At 42.3% G+C, this 24,454-nt stretch overlaps 1 protein-coding gene across 13 annotated transcripts in view; it reads left to right on the top strand.

The window, feature by feature from the left end:
- The window catches only part of ESR1 (estrogen receptor 1), a 466,687-nt gene that overhangs the window by 284,835 nt on the left and 157,398 nt on the right, over positions 1 to 24,454 (top strand). For all 13 annotated transcript variants that reach the window (XM_070073401.1, XM_070073399.1, XM_070073398.1 and 10 more), the window contains exon 5: positions 22,942 to 23,277. In XM_070073401.1, the coding sequence (XP_069929502.1) occupies positions 22,942 to 23,277 (336 nt within the window). The remainder of the gene's footprint in view (positions 1 to 22,941; positions 23,278 to 24,454) is intronic.

The raw sequence follows: 24,454 nt of genomic DNA, 5'->3' as shown, positions 1-24,454 counted from the left end.
CTTCCACATATGAGAGAAAACATGTGATAACTCCTGAAATATATCCAAAGTAAAAGATGTCAGCATATGGAAGAATACCAGCACTTCCATGTTTATTGCAGCCCGCATCATAATTACAAAGATATGGAATAAACATAGATGTCCATCACTGGATGAATGAATAAAGAATATACGGTATATATATTATATACATATATGTATGCTATGTACTATAGAATAAATCTTAGCTATAAAAAGAATGAGATCTTTACGTTGCAATAAAATCAGTGGAATTGTAGATCATCATGATATGTAAAACAAGCTATCATTTTCTTTGAAAGTGTAGTTTTAATCTCTAAATTTTTGGAAATTTTCATCTATCTTTCCAGTTTTGATTTCCAATTTATTTCCATTCTGGTGTGACAAATGTTTTGTATGATTTCCACTTTAAAAAATTTGTTATGGATGTTTTGTAGGCCCCAAATGTGATCTATTTTGTGAATTTCCATTGGATCTTGAGAGGAATGTATATTGAGTTGTTGTTTGACAGACTATTCTACAGATATCAACTAAATTAATATCTTGATAATGTGGTTCTGGTTATATCTGTATTGATTCAATTATATCTGTATTGATTCTCTGCTGATTTGAAGCACCAGTTGCTATCTACTTCCCTTCTCATATCTTACTATTTTGTCTCATGTATTTTCTTTGGGCCATTGTTAGGTATGCAGACATTTACTGTTTTCATATCATGTAGCATTGGCATCTTTATTATTAGGTAATCCTACTCTGTATTCCTTATGATTTTCTGCAATCAACTTTCCCTGAAATTAATATATATGCCAACCTTATTTTGATTAATAATAGCATAGTATGCTTGTCTTTGTACATTTACTTTTAACCTATCAGAGTCCTTATATTTGCAGTAGGTTTCTTGTAGACAATATATAAGTTCATGTTTTTTTTCTTTGTTTTTTTTCTCCACTTTATAATTTCTGTTCTTTATATGGTATATTTAGACCATTTACATTTAAAGTAATTTTTGATATATTTGGATTGATATAATGATATTTATGACTATTTCATATTTGTTCCAAAATATTTCTTTTTGCCCCCCCTCCAGTTTATTTGAACATTTTATATAATTCCACTTTATTTTCTCTCTAACTTTCAATTATACTTCTTTATAATTTTTGTAGTGGCCCCCCTAAATTATATAGTACACCTTTTTATCTGGTCAGAGTATACTTTCAAATAACACTATTCCATTTTCATGTAGTACTGGTACTACATGATATAAATAGAGCATTCCCAATTTCTCCCCCCTTTTCTTTGTGCTGGCATTCATTTCACTTATCTAGAAGTATAATCACCTAATGTATTTCCTGTTATTGCTTTTGCCAAGGAGTTACTCTATAAATTGATTAACGTTTGTAAAAGAATCACTTATTTCTTCCTCTGCTGATCCATGCTTCATGTAGACCCAAGTTTCTATCATTTTCTTCCTACTTGAAGAACATCTTAGTACATTTCCTCAGAGCAAGTCTGCTGGTGATTGATTCCCTCAGTTTTCCTCTGATTGTCTTTATGTATCCTTCACTTTTTTCAGTTTTCCTCTTTAATCAGCAGTTAGTTCTCATTCACATTGATTGTCTATAGATTTTTGAAAGTGGTGACAGGTACATAGGTAAGCAAAGTGTAGAGCTTGTTTGGTGAACCTTCATCCTCATTATGTCTTCTGGACCATCTCCAGTAGATGCGCTATGGCGCGTCCCTCATTCTTTTGGCCCAGAGAGCTTTGTTGAGCTTGGTATCCATGTGCACATCTGGAGTATCCATCTCTTTCATGGCAAACTTCTGGAGCTCTTTGAGTGCCCGCGGGGTACTCTGCTCAAAGCGCACTCCTTGGATGTGTTTGTGAATGTTGTGTACTCCCAGGTCACCACTGCAGAACGGACTTCTTGGCACCCTTTGTTGGAGCCATCTTGTCGGGTCCATGTTGGAAAGGACACTCCTTTACTTTTGAAGGATAACTTCCTTAGATCTAGAATTCTATGTTGGTCATTTTACTCTGAATATTTTCTGCATGCATCCTACTATTCATGCATGCATGGTTTTTGAAAAGAAGCTCACTGTATTCTTATGTGATCTTTATGTGAGGGTGTTTTTACTCCTAAATTTTTTGAGTTTCTTTTTGCTTTTGGCTTACTGCAACTTGAATATGGTGTTCAAAGGTGTAGCTTTTTGTAGTGAGGGTGAATTTATTCCCCTTGATGTTCTTTGAACTCCCTGGGTCTGTGGTTTTGTGGCTGTCAACAATTTTGGTGATCCCAGTCATTATTGCTTCAGATATTTCTTCTCCTTTTTTCCCTTCTGATATCTCAATTATTCATACATTACATCTTTTGCATTTTCATTATTTTGGATCTTTACATTTCATTTTGGGGTATTTCTATTAACATCTTTTAGCTTACTCACTCTTTCCTTGGCCGTGTTGAGACTACTGAGAAGGTATTTTCATCAGGCGTGAAAGACATCCTTCATTCCTGTTACAGTGTCTTTTAATTTCTAACATTTGTTTTTTATTATTTCCTAGAATTTACTTCTTTCTGCTTATTTCACCCATCTGTTCTTGTATGTTGTTTACTTTTTCCATTTGTACTCTTGACATTGAACTTTAATCACAATTATTTAAAAGTTTTCTCTTTTCTCACATTCCAAGTCCAGTCCTTCAGCAAATCTTGTTGAGACTACTTTCAAAATATATCAGAAACTCAGCACTTCCCAGCACCTTTGCTGCCACCCTAATGCAAATGTCTTTTAAAGGTTACCTTTGTGTAGTACTGGTGCATTATAATATAGCGTTCCCAATTGCTCCCTTCTGTCTTTGTGTTGTCATCACATCAGTGGCTTCCTAACTTATTTTGTAGCATCCACTCTTGACTTTAAGTTGTCCCCTGAGCTACAAAAGAGAAAAAAAAGCCTATAAGTGAAATTGACATCTTGAGATTTGATTATTGTTTATAGCCATTGTCTATACTCCTGAGGAACAGTGGTCAATCTGCTTTATACTTGTTGAATTCTTCATGTAGTAGAGGATTAAGCTTGTAATCATGAAGCAAATTGAAAGTATGTCATTGCAAAAATTAAAAGCAAAAATGAAAGGGAGGAGGGAGGTGAGAGTGAAGGTAGGAAATATTTTTTCTTAGAACTGTAAAAATGAAATATATGAAACCTGTTCCCTTTATATAAATAAATAAACCTTAAATCCTATAATGCCATTCCCTTGCTCAAAAGTGATGGTTTCTCATCCCTCTCAGAATGCAATGTGAAGTCTCCCCCTTGGTCTCTGTGGCTCTGTGAGACTAGCCTCACACACCTCACTCCTCCTTGTTTATGCCTCTTGTCCAGATGGCAGCAATGGCCAGGACTGGGCCGGGCCAGAGCCATGAATCAATAGCTTCTTCCAGGTCTCCCACTTGGCTGGCATGGGCCCAAACACTTGGGCCATATTCTATATTTCTGAGGCCTTTAGCCAGGGAGTTGGATCAGAACTGGAGCAGCTGGGACACAAACCAGTACCCATATGGGATGCCAGCATTTCAGGCAGTAGCTTTACTATACTAAATGGTAGCCCCCACACTGTTGTTTTGAAAATTAAATGATATAGTTTAGGAAAAGAACTTAGATGAGCCCATGGTACGTAGCAAGGAGTCAATAATTATGAACTATTATTATTATTTGTCCCAAGTAACAAAAACTATATGTCACTTAAGCAGAAATAGAAATTACTGGAGTGATTTTGGTTAGGTCCCAGGTTTGCTGTGAAGACTGAAGAAGTAGGCATGGAAGCTAAGTGGAAACCGAGAGAAGCATGGGCCCCACTTCCACATGTGGTTCCTTGGAGCAGTCTGGAAGCAGCCACTGCCTCCACTCTTGGGCACTAGAGCCTTCACAGGATAGAAGATTGGGTTGTTGTGTGTCTTGGCTTCATGGTCTCAGAGGGAAGCCACAGCCATAAGTAACTGTCCCAGATGAGTCCTAACATCTAGCAGTGCACATGTTAGAGGGTTCACCAAATGTGGGAAGGCATTGCGATACCAGGAAATCAAGAAAAAAAAATGTTCATTACACCAAGTAGTTAATGAAATGGCATATTTCAAAAATGTTCAGACAATGCCCCATAAATAGCAGGTCATTTTGAAGTACTTGCCTAAATGATAGAATCTCCCATTGTTCTTAGTTTTGCTAAATTTTTGTGACTTTAGGTTCTTTATACTGATTCTGAACTTCCAGAAAAGGAAAGTTTTTTACTTTGGATTTTGTTCAAGTCCTAGGACAGTTTAGTCATATTAATCTATGCCTTTTCCATTATGTGAAGTGAGCCAGGAAGACTTTTCTAACTTGCCCTGGGGACTGGCTCTTACACAGGGGGATAAATCATTACACTGAATAAAAAAGAGTTATATTTGCAAGGTGAAACAGGAAGAGCATGCATAAGGCTGCATGTCTCAGGAGAGATCCTTCATTTGGGGTCATCATGAAGGTGCCTGCTCCTCCAGGTGCCACCGTGAAGAGCCTAACAACAACCTTGTCTTCAGACTGTTGTATTTGGAATTGGAGAGGATCTTCAGACGAGTGAGGATGGACATGTTCTCAAGGTTAGCAGATGAGAAGGGTAAGGATTGAAGCTAGGACCACGGTTCTAGGAAGCATGGAGAATAGGATTCAGGATATGAGGCCCCTAAACTTGCCACTTGAGGGGAGGGCTGGATTGGGGGAGGTAAATGGTGTCCTGTACTTACTGAAGATAAATTTTACCTCCTTTACACTCATTTTTTCTAAATTGGGATTGACATTTTCCTTATTCATTAAAATGTAAGGAGATAAAAAGGAAATTCTAACAGGATCCATATGAATGAAACTCTAACAGAAGAAATGCACAATTTCAAATTGGTAGTTTGTTTGTTAACATAGAAAAGATAGGGATAAAGGATTTTGTTAAACCCAATGACCCAAATAATTATTGGGAACTTCTGCATCTGGCAAAGATAGAGTAGCAGAGACCAAACTTACCCATGCATCCGAAGCATGAAACAAGCAAATGAATAAAAAATTGGACAAAATGTATGAAATGACTGTTTGTAAACCTTGGGTATGAAATACTGTGGGATACTGTTTATTGAGAAAGAGAAAATAAATGGGCTGAGCAGTAAGATTGCCCCAACTTTCTGTCTGAAGATGTTCAAGGCCACAACAAGTGAGGAGGAACCCGGGTATAATTTAATATGGAAATCAGCACATGATAGCTGCCCAGTTAATGGCACAGGGAAGAAAAACTACATGAAAGTGGTGGTAGAACCACTAGAGCAGGCGGAAGTCTAAGAGCGACTGTGCATGAAATGGGACTTAAATTAGTTTTTAAAGCCTACAGAAAAAGAGGGCAAAAAGAGCCCAGCACGATGGTATTCACAAGTAGTATAAAAAAGACATGGCCTAACCCTGCTTCATACAAAATAAAGGCTGGGAAAGGGATTTGTGAAGATAGATTTGAATGGTACCTTAGGAGACTCTGTGGAAATTCATGGATCCTAATTCAAGGTTTGGTTTTATTTTCAGTAGGCTTTTAAAATTTAAGATAGGGGCTGGCATTGAAGTGTAGCAGGTAAAGCCATCACCTGCAATGCTAGCATCACATATGGACACTGGTCAGTGTCCTGCTAATCCAGGACAATCTAGCTCCCTGCTAATAGCCTGGGTAAAGCAGTAGAAGATGGCCCAAGTGATTATTTTTTTAAGATTTTATTTATTTATTTGAGAGGTAGAGTTACAGACAGTGAGAGGGAAAGACATAGAGAGAGGTCTTCTGTCCGTTGGTTCATTCCCCAAATGGCTGCAATGGCCAGAGCTGCGCCGATCCGAAGCCAGGAGCCAAGTGCTTCTTTCTGGTCTCCCATACAGGTGGAGGGGCCCAAGGACTTGGGCCATCTTCTACTGCTTTCAAAGGCCACATCAGAGAGCTGGATTGGAAGATGAGCAGCCGGGACTAGAACTGGCACCCATATGGGATGCCAGTGCCGCAGGTGGAGGATTAACCTGTACCACGATGCCAGCCTGGCCCAAGCGTTTGAGCCCCTGCCACCCAACAAGGGATACCAGGATGAAGCTACTGGCTCCTGGCTTTGGCCTGGCCCAAGTTAATGATATAACAGTCCTAGGGAAGCTGTATAATAAATGCTGTTGTGGTACAGAGGCTTTGGAATCAGATGAATCTCAATTCTGATCCTTATGCTGCCCTGGTATGATCTTGAACATGATGATTAATTGATGTTTCTTTCTTCTCTGTTAAATCAAGTATAATAACATTATTCACCTTATAGGATTTATCTCAAGAATTTTAAGGGAGAGCATCAGAACTAATCCAGGGAGCTACTCTGGGGCATGCTGTATGAGTTCTTATCTTATTCATTCTTCACTAATCAGCACTTCTGTTTTCTTCAACATGTTGAATTAAAAAAGCTTTTAGTGTACTTCTTTGTCTGACTTTTTAATACCTCATGAGTAATGTGTCATTATTGAGAAAGTAAAGAAAAATGATTATGCAAATTTTTGAAATATTTAATGATACATTAGTTATAGGAAACTGGAAAAATAACTTTACTAATGTTATACTAGTTTTGTGTAGAGGCAGAGGATAATAAGAGAAAAAAGACCATTTCAAAAAAAGGTTTAAAAAATAGAATGCCTTTAAGGCAAGTAATCCAATGAATTCTATCCTTAATTGTCACTCCCCGTCTTTGTGGGGGAACGACACAGGACCCTGCGCTGTTCTTTCTGTCTGCTCGGCCCTCTCCGGGTTTGCTGCTGGTTCTTCCCGGGCTGGCTACTATCCCTTCCACCTCCGTGGAAGGGCAGTTCCCCCTGGCCGCATTCCCCACTTCCGCAGGGGAGCGGCACACCGCCGGCCGGCTCTCTTCTCGGGGGCTGCACAGGTGTTCCCCTTAGATGTTCCCCATAGATGTTCCTGGTGCATGCCGTCTCTCTCCTCCTTTATAGTCCTCCTCCGCCAATCCCAACTCGGCTGCCCACACGCCGAGTACGCTGCTCTCCTCCAATCAGGAGCAAGTCCTACAGTTTATCAGTTGAACTGGAGGCAGCTGTGCGGAAGCTGTTTACTTCTCTCCCAGCGCCATATTGTGGGAGAGCAGATGCATAGAATAAGTCTTAATTCCAGTAACTCAGTCTAGTCCGGATTGTTCCCCACAGATCCCCCTTTCTTTTTATTTTTGGCGTTGATACGCGCCTGTCTTCGGTGTCCCGCGGCACACACTCTGCTCTACTTGCTAGAGTTGCCACAGGCTCTTACAAGTCCTATCAGGCAAACCGAATCCGGGTCCTCTCTTCGCCATGTTGTGAGGAGGTTTTTAGGCGCTGATGCGTGCCTGTGTTCGGTGCCCTGCAGCGCATGCTCTGCTCTGCCTGCAGGGGACTTACAAGACCTATCAGGCAAACCGAATCCAAGCCTTCTCATTGCCTTATTGTGGGGGAGACTTATTAGTGTTGGTTCGTGCCTATCTTCGGTGACCTGCAGCTCATACTCTGGTCGAGCTGCTTGCTGGCGCTTACCGCCTTGAATCAGGCAGACCGAATCCAAGCTTAATATTGTTGTATTGTGGGGAAGCCTTACTGATGTTAATTCGTGCCTGTCTTCCGTGACCTGCGGCGCATAAGCTGCTAGCTGTCCGCAGGTGCTCATCGCCTCACTTGATTAGGCAGACCGAATCCAAGCTCTCACATTGCAGTGTTGTAGGGAGGCCTTTTTATTTCTCTATTTCTCTATCTCCGGGCATTCCTATTTCTCCCATTTTACTTCTATCTTCCAGCATTCCTATTTTTCTCACTTTACTTCTAAACTTCTGTTTCTCTTATCCCTGCGGCTTCCCGGCGCCTCGCGCTGCCGGCAGCTTCACGGCTCCGCGCAGCTTCAGCCCGCGCCTCATCTGCGCGGCTCGGCTTTGCGCGGCTTGGCTTCGCGCGCTCCGCGGTCTCGCACTTAACCCTTTCGCGTCTGAACCACGGCCTACGCCAGCGTTCCCTATCTATTCACGCCCCGTGCTCTCTCTGCACGCGGCGGCTTCCGCGAGTAACACAGCGTAGCTTGCGTCTCCACCACTAGCATTCAATTCAAGTTCCCCGGGCTAGCCTGGCGAATTCAACCCAGCGTACGTCTCCGCCCCACGATTTGGCTTCCCGTCCTTTGCTCCCCGGGCTAATCAGACGGATCCCAATCTGGCTTACGTCTCAGCTTCTGGTTTCAACTTTTCGCCCCCTATTCCCGGGCTAACTTGAGAATCCCAAAGTGGCTTTCGTGTCCGCCTTGGCCTGCCCCCGACGGCTTCAATTTCCCTAACATTTTTCTCTACCCAGTATGTTTCCCCAAGCTTTCCTCCAACAATACTCCTCCCTCATTTCTCCTGGCCTCTCCCCACAGTCCGCATCCGAGTCTGTTTGTTCTAGCTTTCACTTTCGCTTTCGACCTTAGAGATTTCTCCCAGCTTCCCCCCGTAGTCCGTAGTCCGTATCCGAATCTATGCCTAGGCTTTCAATAGCTTCTTCCGGCACCTTTTTCGTCCGGCTTTTCCCTAGGCTGTTTGCTAGTCTCTCTCTCCGGTAATTTCCCTAGGCTGTTTGCTAGTTTCTCTCTCCGGTAATTTCCCTAGGCTGTTTGCTAGTTTCTCTCTCCGATATTTTCCCTAGTTCTTCCCGTTTCTTCCCTCCTAAGTTTCGTATCCGTCCTAAGTTTCCTATCCGAGTCACGTTTCTTCCCTCCTAAGTTTTCTATCCGTCCTAGGTTTCCTATCCGAGTCACGGCACCATTATGTCGCTCCCCGTCTTTGTGGGGGAACGACACAGGACCCTGCGCTGTTCTTTCTGTCTGCTCGGCCCTCCCCGGGTTTGCTGCTGGTTCTTCCCGGGCTGGCTACTATCCCTTCCACCTCCGTGGAAGGGCAGTTCCCCCTGGCCGCATTCCCCACTTCCGCAGGGGAGCGGCACACCGCCGGCCGGCTCTCTTCTCGGGGGCTGCACAGGTGTTCCCCTTAGATGTTCCCCATAGATGTTCCTGGTGCATGCCGTCTCTCTCCTCCTTTATAGTCCTCCTCCGCCAATCCCAACTCGGCTGCCCACACGCCGAGTACGCTGCTCTCCTCCAATCAGGAGCAAGTCCTACAGTTTATCAGTTGAACTGGAGGCAGCTGTGCGGAAGCTGTTTACTTCTCTCCCAGCGCCATATTGTGGGAGAGCAGATGCATAGAATAAGTCTTAATTCCAGTAACTCAGTCTAGTCCGGATTGTTCCCCACACTTAATGAATATTCAGACACTGTCTTAATTATTCCTGAGGTACAATGGCCAAGCCAAAGAGTATAAATAGCGACAAGAATATGCTCAAAGAAACTCCACAGTACTCCGAGGTAGTCTTTCAAAATATCTCAGACATTTGACTCATTAGGAAAAATCTTTTTATTTTAAGGCCTGAGCATTAGCTGTTTAAGCCGTTGACACGTCTTCACCTCCCTTCCTCTTGCCAGGACCCAGTCTATGCACCATGATTCAGCTGGCCTCCCTAAGCCCAGGCAGGCTTTGAAAAGATTCATTGGGAGCTCCCTTCTCCAGGAAGCACCTTATACATCTCCCCGCTCTCTTTCATTTTCACTCCCATCGCTTGTGTTTACTGGCATAAATTCCCTTGGGCCAACTCTTCTTAGGATGGATTAGAATCACTCAGATCCACGTGGAGTGCTACTAAGTGGAGGTTCTATCTTTGGCCTTTTTAGACCCTTACTATAGTGTGATGAGAATATTAGAGTTGCCTTAACCCAAAGAGATAAAATTCAAACTGATGGTATTTCACACTTAATGGTGAGCTTGCCAGGTGAAAGTTTGCTTTCTCAATTACTCACAAAAATCCTGTGGCCTTGTTGAGAAAGTCCTTGAATAATTGCTCAACTTGAATTTTTATAATACTGTCTGATCAGTGATACAACTTTTGAGTATACTATGTATCCACTGTATGACATGTGTATTATGCTGTTGAATATATTGCTCAACCATTCTGGAAAATAACATCTCCATGTACTGAATGGCAACACATCTTGTTTATATGGCATTACAAGCCAAAATACTGTTTGCCACAAATAAATTTCTTGGCTGTCATGATCTAAGTTACTTGATTTCTTTCCCCACTCTGCTTTATGAACTGTCATTTAGTCTTTTGACTTCTTCCTTTGATAATTAAAAAAAAAAGTAGACAAAAAAGAGTGAGCTTAAACAAAAAATCATCACTCTGTTGCAATTCCCCACATAATTCTGGAAATTGTCTTAGAAGAGATTATTACATGTGTTTCTGATTTTATTCTTGTTTCAATGTTTGCCATCTCTCTACCCTGCCACTCTGCATAATTAAGAATTATCTGCATGTTCCATTATGATGCAGCCTGTAATCATTGGTTCTGATCTTCAGTTCTGACTTAACCTAGAGCAAAATGGAAATGGAAGTTGAGTTATTTTTCATCCTTTGCCATTCAGGTTGAAATAGGATTTTTTAAAGCAATTATTAAATATCCCTGCAATATTTTCACCATAATATTTATAATTGCCATTTACAAGTAGAAAAGGAATTCTTCGTCACTGAGTCATATCCTGAAATCTGTCATGTATGGTGGCCAGACAATATATAGCATTTTCTATTTTTGTTTTGTTTGTACATTTTTAGGGATATTTGCTCCTAAACATATAATATATCTGGAGTAAACTAGGGAGAATGTTATTGGAATCTACCTTTCCTTATCTGACTGATTGTTTTATAGTCACCTCTCTTCTCATCTCACCAGTTGTATTTTATAGTTCTAAATCGCAAACCCGTGGTCATTTTTGTCTTGTGTTCAACAACTCAAATGGTGTGATGGTTCAACTCACTTCTCTAAATAGTGATATGGCAGAACTGGGGGGGGGGGTCTATCTCTATATCCCTCCAAGAAGGGAACATTCATGACTTGCCACACTGCACCCTGCAAAGTTTTCATCTTATTCTTGAAACCCTCCTGATCCAAGCCAGCATTTCCCATGGTAGCAGTGTCATTTGCTGCAGCTCTGACTAGTGCAAAATTTCCTTATATTAAGCTGTAACTGCTACCCATGGTTCATACACATTGTTTATCTTTTAGCCCTTGAGCTCATAAAGGAAGAGTTAAGTATATCTTACACAGTACAGTCCATCTGAGGTCAGTGTTCATGTTTCCTCCAAAGCTGCTTTTCTCTAGGTGGACCCCTCTTTATTACTCAGTTTTCTCCATGTGACCTGATTTCACCTCTCTTCTACATTCTAGTTACTCTAATTGAATACCTTTGTAAATGAGGATAGTTCAAAAAGTACATTGAAAATGAATTTTTTGTTTTGGTGCAAAAAAAAGAAGCCCATGCATATAAGGGTCTTTAAAAAATTCATAGAAATGCATATTATGACAAAACTGTACAGATTTCAAAAAATTTTTTTTGGACAGGCAGAGTTAGACAGTGGGAGAGAGAGAGAGAAAGGTCTTCCTTCTGTTGGTTCACCCCCCCAAATGGCTGCCACGGCCAGTGCGCTGCACCAATCTGAAGCCAGGAGCCAGGTGCTTCCTCCTGGTCTCCCATGCAGGTGCAGGACCCAAGCACTTGGGCCATCCTCCACTGCCCTCCCGGGCCACAGCAGAGAGCTGGACTGGAAGAGGAGCAACTGGGACAGAACCCAGCACCCCAAGCGGGACTAGAACCCAGGGTACTGGCGCCACAGGCGGAGGATTAGCCAAGTGAGCCGCAGCGCCGGCCTCAAATTTGTTTTTGTGATTGTCCACAAACTTTCTGAATTACCCTGGTACGTGCAACATCCAACAATGAGCCCAGTACTTCGGATATGTTCTTTTGATCCAAGGGTAGAGTGGGAGTATTACTTCCATTAATGATTCCTGGCCCGTCCTAGGCTGTTCCAAGTATTTCAAGAGTGAGTCAGCAGATGAAAGACCTGTGTCTCTGCCTATCAAAGAAAATAAATTTTAAAAGAAAATATATTTATAAGAAATTCATAGTAACACATTTTTTCAAATCCTTGTCAGATTTCACCAAAGATAATGAAGTTTTCATATTAGCTATTCATTTGTGATGGAGTAAAAAAAATATATAACATTTTAGGATTGATATGATTTTTTTTAAAAAAACTCTCTTTTTTAAGATTTGTTTATTTATTTGAAAGAGTTACACAGAGAGAGGAGAGGCAGAGAGAGAGCGAGAGAGAGGTCTTCCATCCAATGGTTCACTCCCCAATTGGCTGCAACAGCTGGAACTGAGCTGATCTGAAGCCAGGAGCTTCTTCCAGGTCACCTACACGGGTGCAGAGGCCCAAGGACTTGGGCCATCTTCTACTGCTTTCCCAGGTCACAGCAGAGAGCCAGATCGGAAGTAGAGTGGCGAAGTCTCGAACCGGCACCCATAGGGATGCCGGCACTTCAGGCCAGGGCATTAACCTGCTGCGCCACAGCACCGGCCCCAAGAGTAATATGTTAAAAGCGTTTGTTTTTCATTTCTTTAATATAAAAAATAAGTGGTAAACTTTCTACCCAAATGATTGTCTCCTTGATATAAATCTAAGAACTGTTGCTGTCTGACAAATTTTGTAGATAGTAAAGTTTTTGAAAACATAGGGAGAAATATTTGCTTTTGCAGATAACACTTCAGAAGCACAGCATGGTCGTTTCCAGGCTAAGATGCTGAGCCGAGTCCTTGAGTAATCGCATCAGAGAGATTGGATCCCCTTTGTCCTTCCCATTCCATCATTTAGTTGCTGAAAACAACAACTGGGTGTACTTTTGAGGGGAAAATATTTTCAACTATTTAAAACTTTTATATTGGGAAGAGAATTTGTGGAAAGCTGGAGACCACTTAAGCTACTTGGTGAAGGGGGGTCAGTTTAAAGGTGATACAGTGCAGGTAGCTGGGTAGAAGTGAGAGATTGCACATCCGTGGGATCCAGAGGCTGTCATGTGTGTTTTGGGCAAATCATTGTTCTTTAATATTCTCCATTAAGAGCTCTACTTGGATGATAGGATGTTTACTAAATGATTTTAAAATGTGCATTTTTATAATTTTTTTAAAAAACTTAGAATAATTTTAATGGACACATAAAATTGTAAGCATTTATGGAGTAACATGATGTTTTAGTACATTCTGTAATGTTCAGATCAGGGTGAGCATTTCCATTTCCTCGCATATTTATCGTGTCTATGTAGTAAAAACATTCAGGATTCTTTCAGCTGTTTATGAAATGTATGGTACATTATGATTATCTTTAGTTATCCCACGTTCAGTAGAACACAAGGACTTATTTACCAATCTAACTATAAGTTAGGACTCATTAATCAACCTTTCACCATGCCTGCTACCCACTACCCTCCCAAGCCTCTGGTGACCACTGTTCTACTCTCAACTTCTATGAGATCACCATTCTTAGATTCCAAATACGGATGAGAACATGTGGTGTTTGTCTCTGTGCTTGGCTTATTTCACTCAACATGATGACCTCTGGTTTCATTCATATTTTGCAAATGACAGTATTACAACCCTTGAATGGCAGGATAGTATTTTCATGTGTATATGTATACTACATTTTTTAAATGTGTTCATCAGGTTTTGGACACTTAGGTTATTTCTACCTCTTGGATTTTGTGAATAGTGATGTAGTAAACAGGAGAGTGCAGACATCTCTTCAATGTATTGATTTCATTTTTTGGGAACATAGTCAGTAGGGGAATTGCTATATTATATAGTGGTTTTCTTCTTAATAACTTAAAGGATCTCTACGGGGCTGGCACTGTGGCGCCGATTCTAGTCCCTGCTGCTCCTCTTCTGATCCAGCTCTCTGCTGTGGCCTGGGATAGCAGTGGAAAATGGCCCAAGTCCTTGGGCCCCTGCACCCACATGGGAGACCCAGAGGAGGCTTATGTCTCCTGGCTTCGGATCGGCACAGCTTTGGCTGTTGCGGCCATCTGGGGAGTGGACCAGCGTATGAAGACCTCTCTCTGTGTAACTCTTTCAAATAAATAACAAAAATAAATCTTTAAAAAAAAGGATCTCTATATTGTTCTACATAATGACTGTACTAATTTACATTCTCACCAACAGTGTAAGTGTTTCCTGTTCTCCACATTGTCACCAGAAATTGTTATTTTTTTTTGTCTTTTTGATAATAGCCAATCTAAGTAAATTGAGATGCTCTCTGAGTTTTGATTTGGATTTCCCTCATTATTAGTAATGTTGGGTTTTTGTTTTCATGCGTCTGCTGGCCAATTGTGGTCTTACTCTGAAAAATGTCTGCTTAGATCTAGTGTATAGTTTAAAATTGGATTTATTTATATTATTATTACTATTTTTTGCTCTTGACTTGAGTTCCTTCTATATTCCAGTTAGTAACCTCTTGTCAGAGGTACAACTTTATACCATTCTGTAGGCTTTCTCTTCACTCTTGATTGTTTCCTTTATTTTGATGTAATGCCATTTATTTCTTTTTCTTTTTCTTTTTTTGGCTTTGGTTGAGTAGTTCCATATTTCTAGGCCTTCCATTTATTATAGGAGAGATGGAGATATTGAAAGATCTTCCATCCACTGCATCACTCCCCAAATTGGCACAATGGTCAGTTCTGGGCTGAAGTCAAAGCCAGAAGACTGGAATTCCATCCAGGTCTCCCAACGTGTGTGGTAGGGGCCCAAGTGCTTGGAACATCTTCGCTGCTTTCCATGTGAATTATCAGGGAGTTTGATTGGAAGTGGAGCAACAGGGACTTGAATTAGTTCTCCAGTTTGGGATGGTGATATTGCATGCAGCAGTTTAAGCCACTGAACCACAATACTGGCCACTTCTGTGGGGAGCAACCCGGACTAGACTGAATTACTGGAATTAAGACTTATTCTATGCATCTGCTCTCCCACAATATGGCGCTGGGAGAGAAGTAAACAGCTTCCGCACAGCTGCCTCCAGTTCAGTTAATAAACTGTAGGACTTGCTCCTGATTGGAGAGCAGCGTACTCGGCGTGTGGGCAGCCGAGTTGGGATTGGCGGAGGAGGACTATAAAGGAGGAGAGAGACGGCATGCACCAGGAACATCTATGGGAACCATCTAAGGGAACCTGTGCAGCCCCCGAGAAAGCCGGCCGGCGGTGTGCCGCTCCCCTGCGGAAGTGGGGAATGTGGCCAGGGGGAACTGCCCTTCCACGGAGGTGGAAGGGATAGTAGCCAACCCGGGAAGAACCAGCAGCAAACCCGGGGAGGGCCGAGCAGACGAAAAGAACAGCGCAGGGTCCTGTGTCGTTCCTCCACGAAGAGGGGGAGCGACATAATGGTGCCGTGACTCGGATATGAAGCCTAGGCAGGACTTAGTGTCGTTCCTCCATGAAGAGGGGGAGTGACATAATGGTGCCGTGACTCGGATAGGAAACCTAGCTTGGATAGGAAACCTAGGACGGATAAGGAAACTTAGGAGGGAAGAAATGACTCGGATAGGAAACTTAGGAGGGAAGAAACGGAAAGAAGTGGGAAAATACCGGAGAGAGAGACTAGCAAAGAGCCTAGGTGCCAGAAGAAGCTATTGAAAGCCTAGGCATAGACTCGGATATGGACTGTGGGAAAGAAGTTAGGATTGAAAGCGAAAGTGAAAGCTTTCATAGACTCGGATGCGGACTATGGCAGGGAAGCTAGGAGGTTGAAAGTGAAAGTGAAACCTATAAGAAACTTAGACTTGGATACGGACTGTGGGGAGAGGCCAGGAGAAATGAGGGAGGAATATTGTTGGAAGAAAACTTAGGGAAACATACCGGGTAGAGAAAAATGTTAGGGAAATTGAAGCCGCGGGGGGCAGGCCGAGGCGGATACGAAAGCCACTTTGGGATTCTCAAGTTAGCCCGGGAATAGGGGGCGAAAAGTTGAAACCAGAAGCTGAAACGTAAGCCAGATTGGGATCCGTCTGATTAGCCCGGGGAGCAAAGGACGGGAAGCCAAATCGTGGGGCGGAGACGTATGCTGGGTTGAATTCGCCAGGCTAGCCCGGGGAACTTAGATTGAATGCTAGTGGCGGACACGTAAGCTACGCTGTGTTACTCGCGGAAGCCGCCGTGTGCAGAGAGAGCACGGGGCGTGAATAGATAGGGAACGGGGCTGGCGTAGGCCGTGGTGCAGACGCGAAGGGCGTGGAGACCGCGGAGCGCGCGAAGCCAAGCCGCGCAAAGCCGGGAAGCTGCGCAGATGAGAGAGGCGCGGGCTGAAGCGGCTCAGCCGGAAAGCTGCCGAGAAGCAGCCTCGGGGCGGGCGCAGCCGGGAAGCCGCGGGGATAAGAATGAGAGCGGGAAGCCGCAGGGATAAGAGAAACAGAAGTTTTAGAAGTAAAGTGAGAGAAATAGGAATGCTGGAAGATAGAAGTGGAATGGGAGAAATAGGAATGCCCGGAGATAGAGAAATAGAGAAATAGAAAGGCCTCCCCTCAACATGGCAATAAGAAAGCTTGGATTCGGTCTGCCTGATTTAGTGAGGCGATGAGCACCTGGGCGGCTAGCAGCTTGTGCGCCGCAGGTCACCAAAGACAGGCACGAATTAACATCAGTAAGGCTTCCCCACAATGCAACAATTAGGAGGCTTGGATTCGGTCTGCCTGATTAAGGCGGTAAGCGCCAGCAAGCAGCTTGACCAGAGTATGAGCTGCAGGTCACCGAAGATAGGCACGAACCAACACTAATAAGTCTCCCCCACAATAAGGCAATGAGAAGGCTTGGATTTGGTTTGCCTGATAGAGCTTGTAAGCCCCTGCAGGCAGAGCAGAGCATGCGCTGCGGGGCACCGAACACAGGCACGCATCAGCGCCTAAAAACCTCCTCATAACATGGCGAAGAGAGGACCCGGATTCGGTTTGCCTGATAGGACTTGTAAGAGCCTGTGGCAACTCTAGCAAGTAGAGCAGAGTGTGTGCCGCGGGACACCGAAGACAGGCGCGTATCAACGCCAAAAATAAAAAGAAAGGGGGATCTGTGGGGAGCAACCCGGACTAGACTGAGTTACTGGAATTAAGACTTATTCTATGCATCTGCTCTCCCACAATATGGCGCTGGGAGAGAAGTAAACAGCTTCCGCACAGCTGCCTCCAGTTCAGTTAATAAACTGTAGGACTTGCTCCTGATTGGAGAGCAGCGTACTCGGCGTGTGGGCAGCCGAGTTGGGATTGGTGGAGGAGGACTATAAAGGAGGAGAGAGACGGCATGCACCAGGAACATCTATGGGGAACATCTAAGGGAACCATCTAAGGGAACCTGTGCAGCCCCCGAGAAAGCCAGCCGGCGGTGTGCCGCTCCCCTGCGGAAGTGGGGAATGTGGCCAGGGGGAACTGCCCTTCCACGGAGGTGGAAGGGATAGTAGCCAACCCGGGAAGAACCAGCAGCAAACCCGGGGAGGGCCGAGCAGACGAAAGAACAGCGCAGGGTCCTGTGTCGTTCCTCCACGAAGAGGGGGAGCGACATAATGGTGCCGTGACTCGGATATGAAGCCTAGGCAGGACTTAGTGTCGTTCCTCCATGAAGAGGGGGAGCGACAACTTCTTAGGTATTCTTTGTTGTTATTAAAATGGGATTGTTTTCTTGATTTCTTTATCATATGATTTATTATTGGTATAAAGAAACACTAATTTTTTGAGTGTTCATTTTGTATGCTATGTCTTTCCTGAATCATTTATTAGTTACAATGCTTTTCTGGAGGTATCTGGAGTTTTCTATATGTAAGATCATGTTATCTATAAACAGTGATCATTTGATTTCCTCCTTCTTGATTTGCATGTCTTCTTTTGTCTGATTCCTCTGGCTAGGATGTCCAGTACTGTATTGAACTGGATTGATGAAAGTGGGCATCCTGATTTTGTTATAAATGTTAAGAGATCAATTTGTTGGGTTTTCCCAATGCAGTATCACATTAGCTGTGGGTTGGTTAATTTGCTGCATATGGCCTTGGTTATATTGTGGTATGATCCTTCTATACCTACTTTGTTCAGAGCTTTGATCGTAAGTAGATAGATATTTAATCTTATCAAATACTTTTTGTGAGTCTGTTGAGTTCTCCATTCTGTTGATGGGGTGTAACACGTTTATTGATTTGTGTGTTTTGAATCATCTTTGCATCTATGGGATGATCCACTTGATCATGATGAATAATGCTTTTTTGATGTCTGTTGGATTTAGTTTATTGGATTTTGTAGAGAGTTTTTGCCTCAATGTTCATTGGGGATACTGACCTATAGGCTTCTTTTGTTTGTTACCTGGATTTTGTCAGGTAAAGGCTGGCCTCACAGAATGAATCTGGAAGAATTCCTCTTCTTCAATTTTTTTGAATAATTGAAAAGATTTGTCATTAATTATTTTTTTACTTTTATTTAATGAATATAAATTCGCAAAGTACAGCTTATGGATTACAATGGCTCCCCCCCAATAACTTCCCTCCCACCTGCAACCCTCCCCTCTCCCGCTCCCTCTCCTATTCCATTCACATCAAGCTTCATTTTCAATTATCTTTATATACAGAAGATCAATTTAGTATATATTAAAGATTTCAACAGTTTGCACCCACACGGAAACACAAAATTAAAAATACTGTTTGAGTACTAGTTATAGCATTAAATCACAATGTAAAGCACATGAAGGGCAGAGATCCTACATGAGGAGTAAGTGCACAGTGACTCCTGTTGTTGACGTAACAATTTGACACTCTTGTTTATGGCATCAGTAATCTCCCTAGGCTCTTGTCATGAGTTGCAAAGGCTATGGAAGCCTTTTGAGTTTGCTGACTCTGATCATATTTAGACAAGGTCATAGTCAAAGTGGAAGTTCTCTCCTCCCTTCAGCGAAAGGTACCTCCTTCTTTGATGACCTGTTCTTTCCACTGGGATCTCACTCACTGAGATCTTTCATTTAAGTGTGTTTGTTTATTTGTTTGTTTTGCCATAGTGTCTTGGCTTTCCATGCCTAAAATACTCTCATGGGCTCTTCAGCCAGATCTGAATGCCTTAAGGGCTGAATCTGAGGCCAGAGTGCTGTTTAGGACATATGCCATTCTATGAGTCTGCTGTGTATCTCGCTTCCTATGTTGGATAATTCCCTTTTTTATTCTATCAGTGACACTAGTCTTGTTTGTGTGATCCTTTTGACTGTTAAACCTATCAGTGTGATCAATTGTGAACTGAAATTGATTACTTGGACTAGTGAGATGGCATTGGTACATGCCACCTTGATGGGATTGGATTAGAATCCCCTGGTATATTTTTAACTCTACCATTTGGGGCAAGTCCGATTGAGTATGTCCCAAATTGTAGATCTCTTCCCTCTCTTATTCCCACTCTTATATTTAACAGGGATCACTTTTAAGTTAAGTTTCAACACTTAAGAATAACTGTATTAATTACAGAATTCAACCAATAGTATTAAGTAGAACTAGACTAGAACCCTGGTGTACTGGCGCTGCAGGCAGAGGATTAGCGTAGTGAGCCGCAGCACTGGCTTCCTGTTTTCTTTTACAGCCTGTTTGCATGAAGTATAATTTTCCATCTTGTCACTTTCAGTCTATGAATTTTCCTTAGGGATGAAATGAATATTTTATCATCAGCATAAATCTGGCCTTTTTGGGGTATTAATTCAATTTTTATATAGTTTTTTTGGAAAATTTAATTCATTTACATTTATAGTAATTACTGCTAGCTAAGGTCTCACTACTGTCATTTTGTTTTATTTTCAAGGTTTTCTGTAGCTTCATTATAAAATTGTTTATTTTTATTTGAAAATTGGAGAGACAGAAAATGAGAGGCAGAGGCAGATAGTGATTTTCCATTTTCTTATTTAATCCCCAAATACCTACAACAGGGGTGCTGAGCCAAAGCCCAGAGTCTAAAATTTAATCCATGTCTCCAGGGTGTACATTATCTGGAAGTGGGAATTGAAAGCAGAGTAGGGACTCAAATCCAAGACCTCTGATATGGAATGCAGGCATCCCAAGTGGCATCTTATCTGCTGTGCCAAACATGGGCCTCTGACCTTTGGTCTTGACAGGTCTACTTCTACTTTGACTGGACCACTTGCACCCCGTGATAGCCATTGCTTTGATTGTGCTTTGTCTTTAGGATCATATTGATAAAACCTTGCTTCATCTCTTGTTACAATTCTTGAAGAAATGTGTCAGGATCTTCCAGTTGCTTAAAATTTCCACTGAAAGCTCTGCTCATCTGCAACTGGAGCAAAAGTGTTTGCACCCATCAAGTGAAAATTTGCCTGACTTCAGTCTTTTAGTTACAGATTATGGTGAACCAGTGGTGATGTCTATGATGTTGGCTATTTCTGCTGTTAATCCTTGGTCCTCTTCAATAGAGGCATAAACAAGATTGATTCTATCTATGCAAATTTGTATAATGGTCTGCGGCTATACACTTCATCTTCCACATCATCTCATTCCTTCTTAAAATGAGTTATCTATTTTCAAAATGATGGTTTGGTGCAGGCAGCACTGTTCCAACAAACTTTTCATAAAGCATTAATGACTTTGCCAATATAATACTCAAACTTCACTATAAATTTGATTTTTGTTCTTCAATTCTAGTAGAATTCATGGAACTCTGGTAGAGGCTTGTTTAGAACTGGTATTATCCTGATATTATCAATGCTTCAAACTAGATCCTTCCCTGGGAGGAGAGTTGTGCCCTCCAATGACCACTTCTGGAAACTTCTAGCTTTTCATTTCATTTTTCAATAATAGCCATTGGCTTGTCCTTAACTGATATCATTATAAAAGAGTTCCAGGGCACCTTCAAAGCCCTGTTGCAAAACAGACCTCAAACACTCATCCAACCACAGCCCAGCATCAGAGACTGAGGATAATGGACAGAAGGGCGGGGTCAATGAAGGCCCACATTGTAGGGAGCTCTCATGGGCCCACATGCCCTGTCGCCTTGGCCTTGGCTTTCTGTAGTTTCCTTCTTACTTCTCTTGCAGACTTAATTGTGGAGTGCCTGGAAAGGTAGGCCTTCTCCATCAGCCTCCATCTGAGGCTGAGATGGGTCCAGAGGAACTGTCCACCATCACCACTATGTGATGAGGCACTGAAGGGTTCTGTTTGGCACTGGGCCATGCTGTAGAGTGTCTGATCCCAGATTCCAAATCAATACTTGTACCCTTGTACCTACAAATTTCTTCTTTCCATAAACAGAAACTGACTCTCCCTGTTATGTTGCCTGGAGTTGGAAGTGGGATGAGGTGCTGTGGCTTCTGTAGATCTAGCAACAATAAATCATACCCAGAGCTCAAAGATCATGATGACCAGTGTAGCACTGAGGGAGAATCAAAGTCCATACTGCTGTGGCCTGTGTGCTGGTGTGATCTATTCATGGCTTGAGGCTGCTACAGCCACCTTGAGGTGATGCTGGCTGGAAAAGTCTGTCTCACCAAGGCCTCTGCTTGGCTCTGAGCAGGTTAAGAGGGTCTGTCTTTCAGCATTGGCCTGGACAGGGTCCACTGTGTTGCGCATTGCATTGAGTTTCATCATGGTGAACCCAGGGCTGAGTTCATAGGCAAAGTCCTGTACTTTCTTCCCTCCTGCCAACAGTTTTTTTCCTATGCTTCTCAAGGTTGGGGAGGGGTAGAACAGGAAATCCTTTGGCTGCCAAGGCTAAGGTGGATCCAGAGGCTCCAACCTCAGGCACTGACTTAGCGGTAAGGGCTATGGGGCTGTGTCCAGTACTGGATTTTACTGTCCTAAGTTCTGGCATGGATTCCAAGTCTAAGGATTTGACTTAATTCACTTCCTTCCCCCAAGGAGTTGTTGTCTCCATTTTGCAGTGCTTGGAGTTGGCAGACAGGTGACCTGGGCAGCTCTTTCCTTCCTGCCTTGTTCAAGGAATCCTTTCTTATTGAACTACTACCAGGTTCTCTCACCTAGATTCCATAGTTCCCAGTAAAGTAATACTCTAAGTGATTAGTTGTTTAAGACATTTCTGTGGGGAGGCAGTCACTAAGGGGTTATACTATGTCATATTCTTTTCCCCCTAATTATTGAAAAAAGTCCTTTTAATTTACTACTTAAACGATACTGATTTATAGAAGTAGTCTGATAGTTGTATGTCAAAAATAACTTTTTTTTCTTTTTTTAAAGATTTATTTATTTGTAAGTCAGAGTTACACATAGAGATGAGAGGCAGAGAGAGAGGGAGGGAGGGAGAGAGGGAGGTCGGTCTTCCATCCACTGGGCCACTCCCTAATTGGTCGCAATGGCTGGAGCTGCGCCAATCTGAAGCCAGGAGCCAGGAGCTTCTTCTGGGTTTCCCAAGTGGGTGCAGGGGCCCAAGGACTTAGGCCATCTTCTACTGCTTTCCTAGGGAATAGCAGAGAGCTGGATCAGAAGTGGAGCAGCTGGGTCTTGAACCGGCGTCCATATGGAATGCCAGCACCTCAGGCCAGGGCGTTAACCCACTGTGCCACAGCGCCACCCCCCAATAATAACTATTATAATTTTATTTTATAGCATCTATTAAACACACACACACACACACACACACACACTGGTATGTCAGAGCCAGATTCTATTCTAATGGTTCACCAAACCTGCTACTAAATTTCAGGAGTTTTCTACGCTACCTGACTCCAGAGAAGTGTCCTGAAGTTTGTTATGGTGATAATATTTACACCATGGAGACTGGCAAAAGCTACAAATCCAAACTCCTTTTTTTTTTCTTTTGGAGAGCCAGTTGTTAAACCTTAAGCATTTATTTAAGTGAAATAAAAAGATATTATCTTTGAAGTTGGTTTTTGTATAAAAGTTTCTGTGGAAAAAAAGCGAAACTAATATTTTCATTCATGTTTTCAGGTATACGGAAAGACCGAAGAGGAGGGAGAATGTTGAAACACAAGCGCCAGAGAGATGATGGGGAAGGCAGGAATGAAACAGGGCCCCCTGGAGACATGAGGGCTGCCAACCTCTGGCCAAGCCCTCTGTTGATCAAGCACACTAAGAAGAATAGCCCAGCCTTGTCTCTGACGGCCGATCAGATGGTCAGTGCCTTGTTGGAAGCTGAGCCCCCCATCATCTATTCTGAGTACGACCCTACCAGACCCTTCAGTGAGGCCTCGATGATGGGCCTACTGACCAACTTGGCAGACAGAGAGCTAGTTCACATGATCAACTGGGCAAAGAGGGTTCCAGGTAAGAAGACTAAGTTCATTTTTATTTTGATTCAACAGCTTTTCAAGGATTGGTTGTGATGGCATGGGAGAAACTGTAGGAGACAAGGAAGTAATTCCTTACTATTCCATTGATTTCAAGGCTGCATCATAATTTCTTAATATTTAATATCAGTGCACTGTGATTCTCTTAGAAATCAGAAAACAATCTTTTATAATCAAAATATAGACAGTTAAAAAGCATTACTTTGACATAATTTAAGTATTTTCAACCCAGAGTATTTGCCAAAAAGATTTAAGGTGGACCCTACATGATAAATACATTCACTATCATATGTTCACAGTTTTTCAGAAGAGTTTAACATTAAATGAGCCACAACATTTTTTAAATATTGAGAACTATTTTTCCAAAATACTTCAATTACTAATAAGCATTTTACCTTTAAAATCTTTTCTGTGGACTAAGGCAATAATGATAGGTTTATGAACTGTGCCAATTATTTATCTAACATGGTTTTTACTTAGTATTTTAGGAGAAAGGGAACTAAAATAGAAAAATCAATTAGAGTTTTATCCTAGAGAAGAGCTGGTACAAAGACACAATGGTTCAAGTGATGCTTTTGTCCTCACATTGATTTTTCTCAGAAGTGGTGTTTCTGTAAAACTTGACTGCTGTTCTTGTTGATCGGAGAGAATAACTCTAGTTATTATGGAAACAAGACTAGGAAATGACCTTCTCCACAGCCCAGTATACCCATTCAGGAATTAATAAGGATAAAACCAAGTGGGAGGAAGTTAAATCTCTTTTCTGGACTCACGGGGCAAGTGAGAGATGGATTTATATAGAGATTTGCTCATTTGATTCATTTTCATGAGTGAAACTATTGCCTTTAATTAATGGATATTTTAAGTGAACCGAAAGATATAGAGTATGGTGTTTGTACTTCAAGAGTCACTGATATGAGATAGACCAAGTGAATATATGTCTGGCCTCAGAGATTCTCACCTGTGTTTTTTATAAACCAAGATATAAGCATGCAGCCCTTTAAATGGGGGTGGGGTGGGAGACCAGGTCTGAGATCCACTTGTTGGAAGGCATCTGCATATGTGAATGGAGTGGTGGATATTGGGTTGCTTGAAAGCATGGGTAATAATGGGCAAATTTGGGTTTTCAAAGTCAGTCCAACTGGCAAACAAAA

The sequence above is a fragment of the Oryctolagus cuniculus genome, chromosome 5, assembly GCF_964237555.1.
Source record: "Oryctolagus cuniculus chromosome 5, mOryCun1.1, whole genome shotgun sequence".
Classification (NCBI taxonomy): domain Eukaryota; kingdom Metazoa; phylum Chordata; class Mammalia; order Lagomorpha; family Leporidae; genus Oryctolagus; species Oryctolagus cuniculus.
The sequence above is the reverse complement of the archived record's forward strand: the minus strand, read 5'-3'. Positions and strand labels throughout refer to the sequence as shown.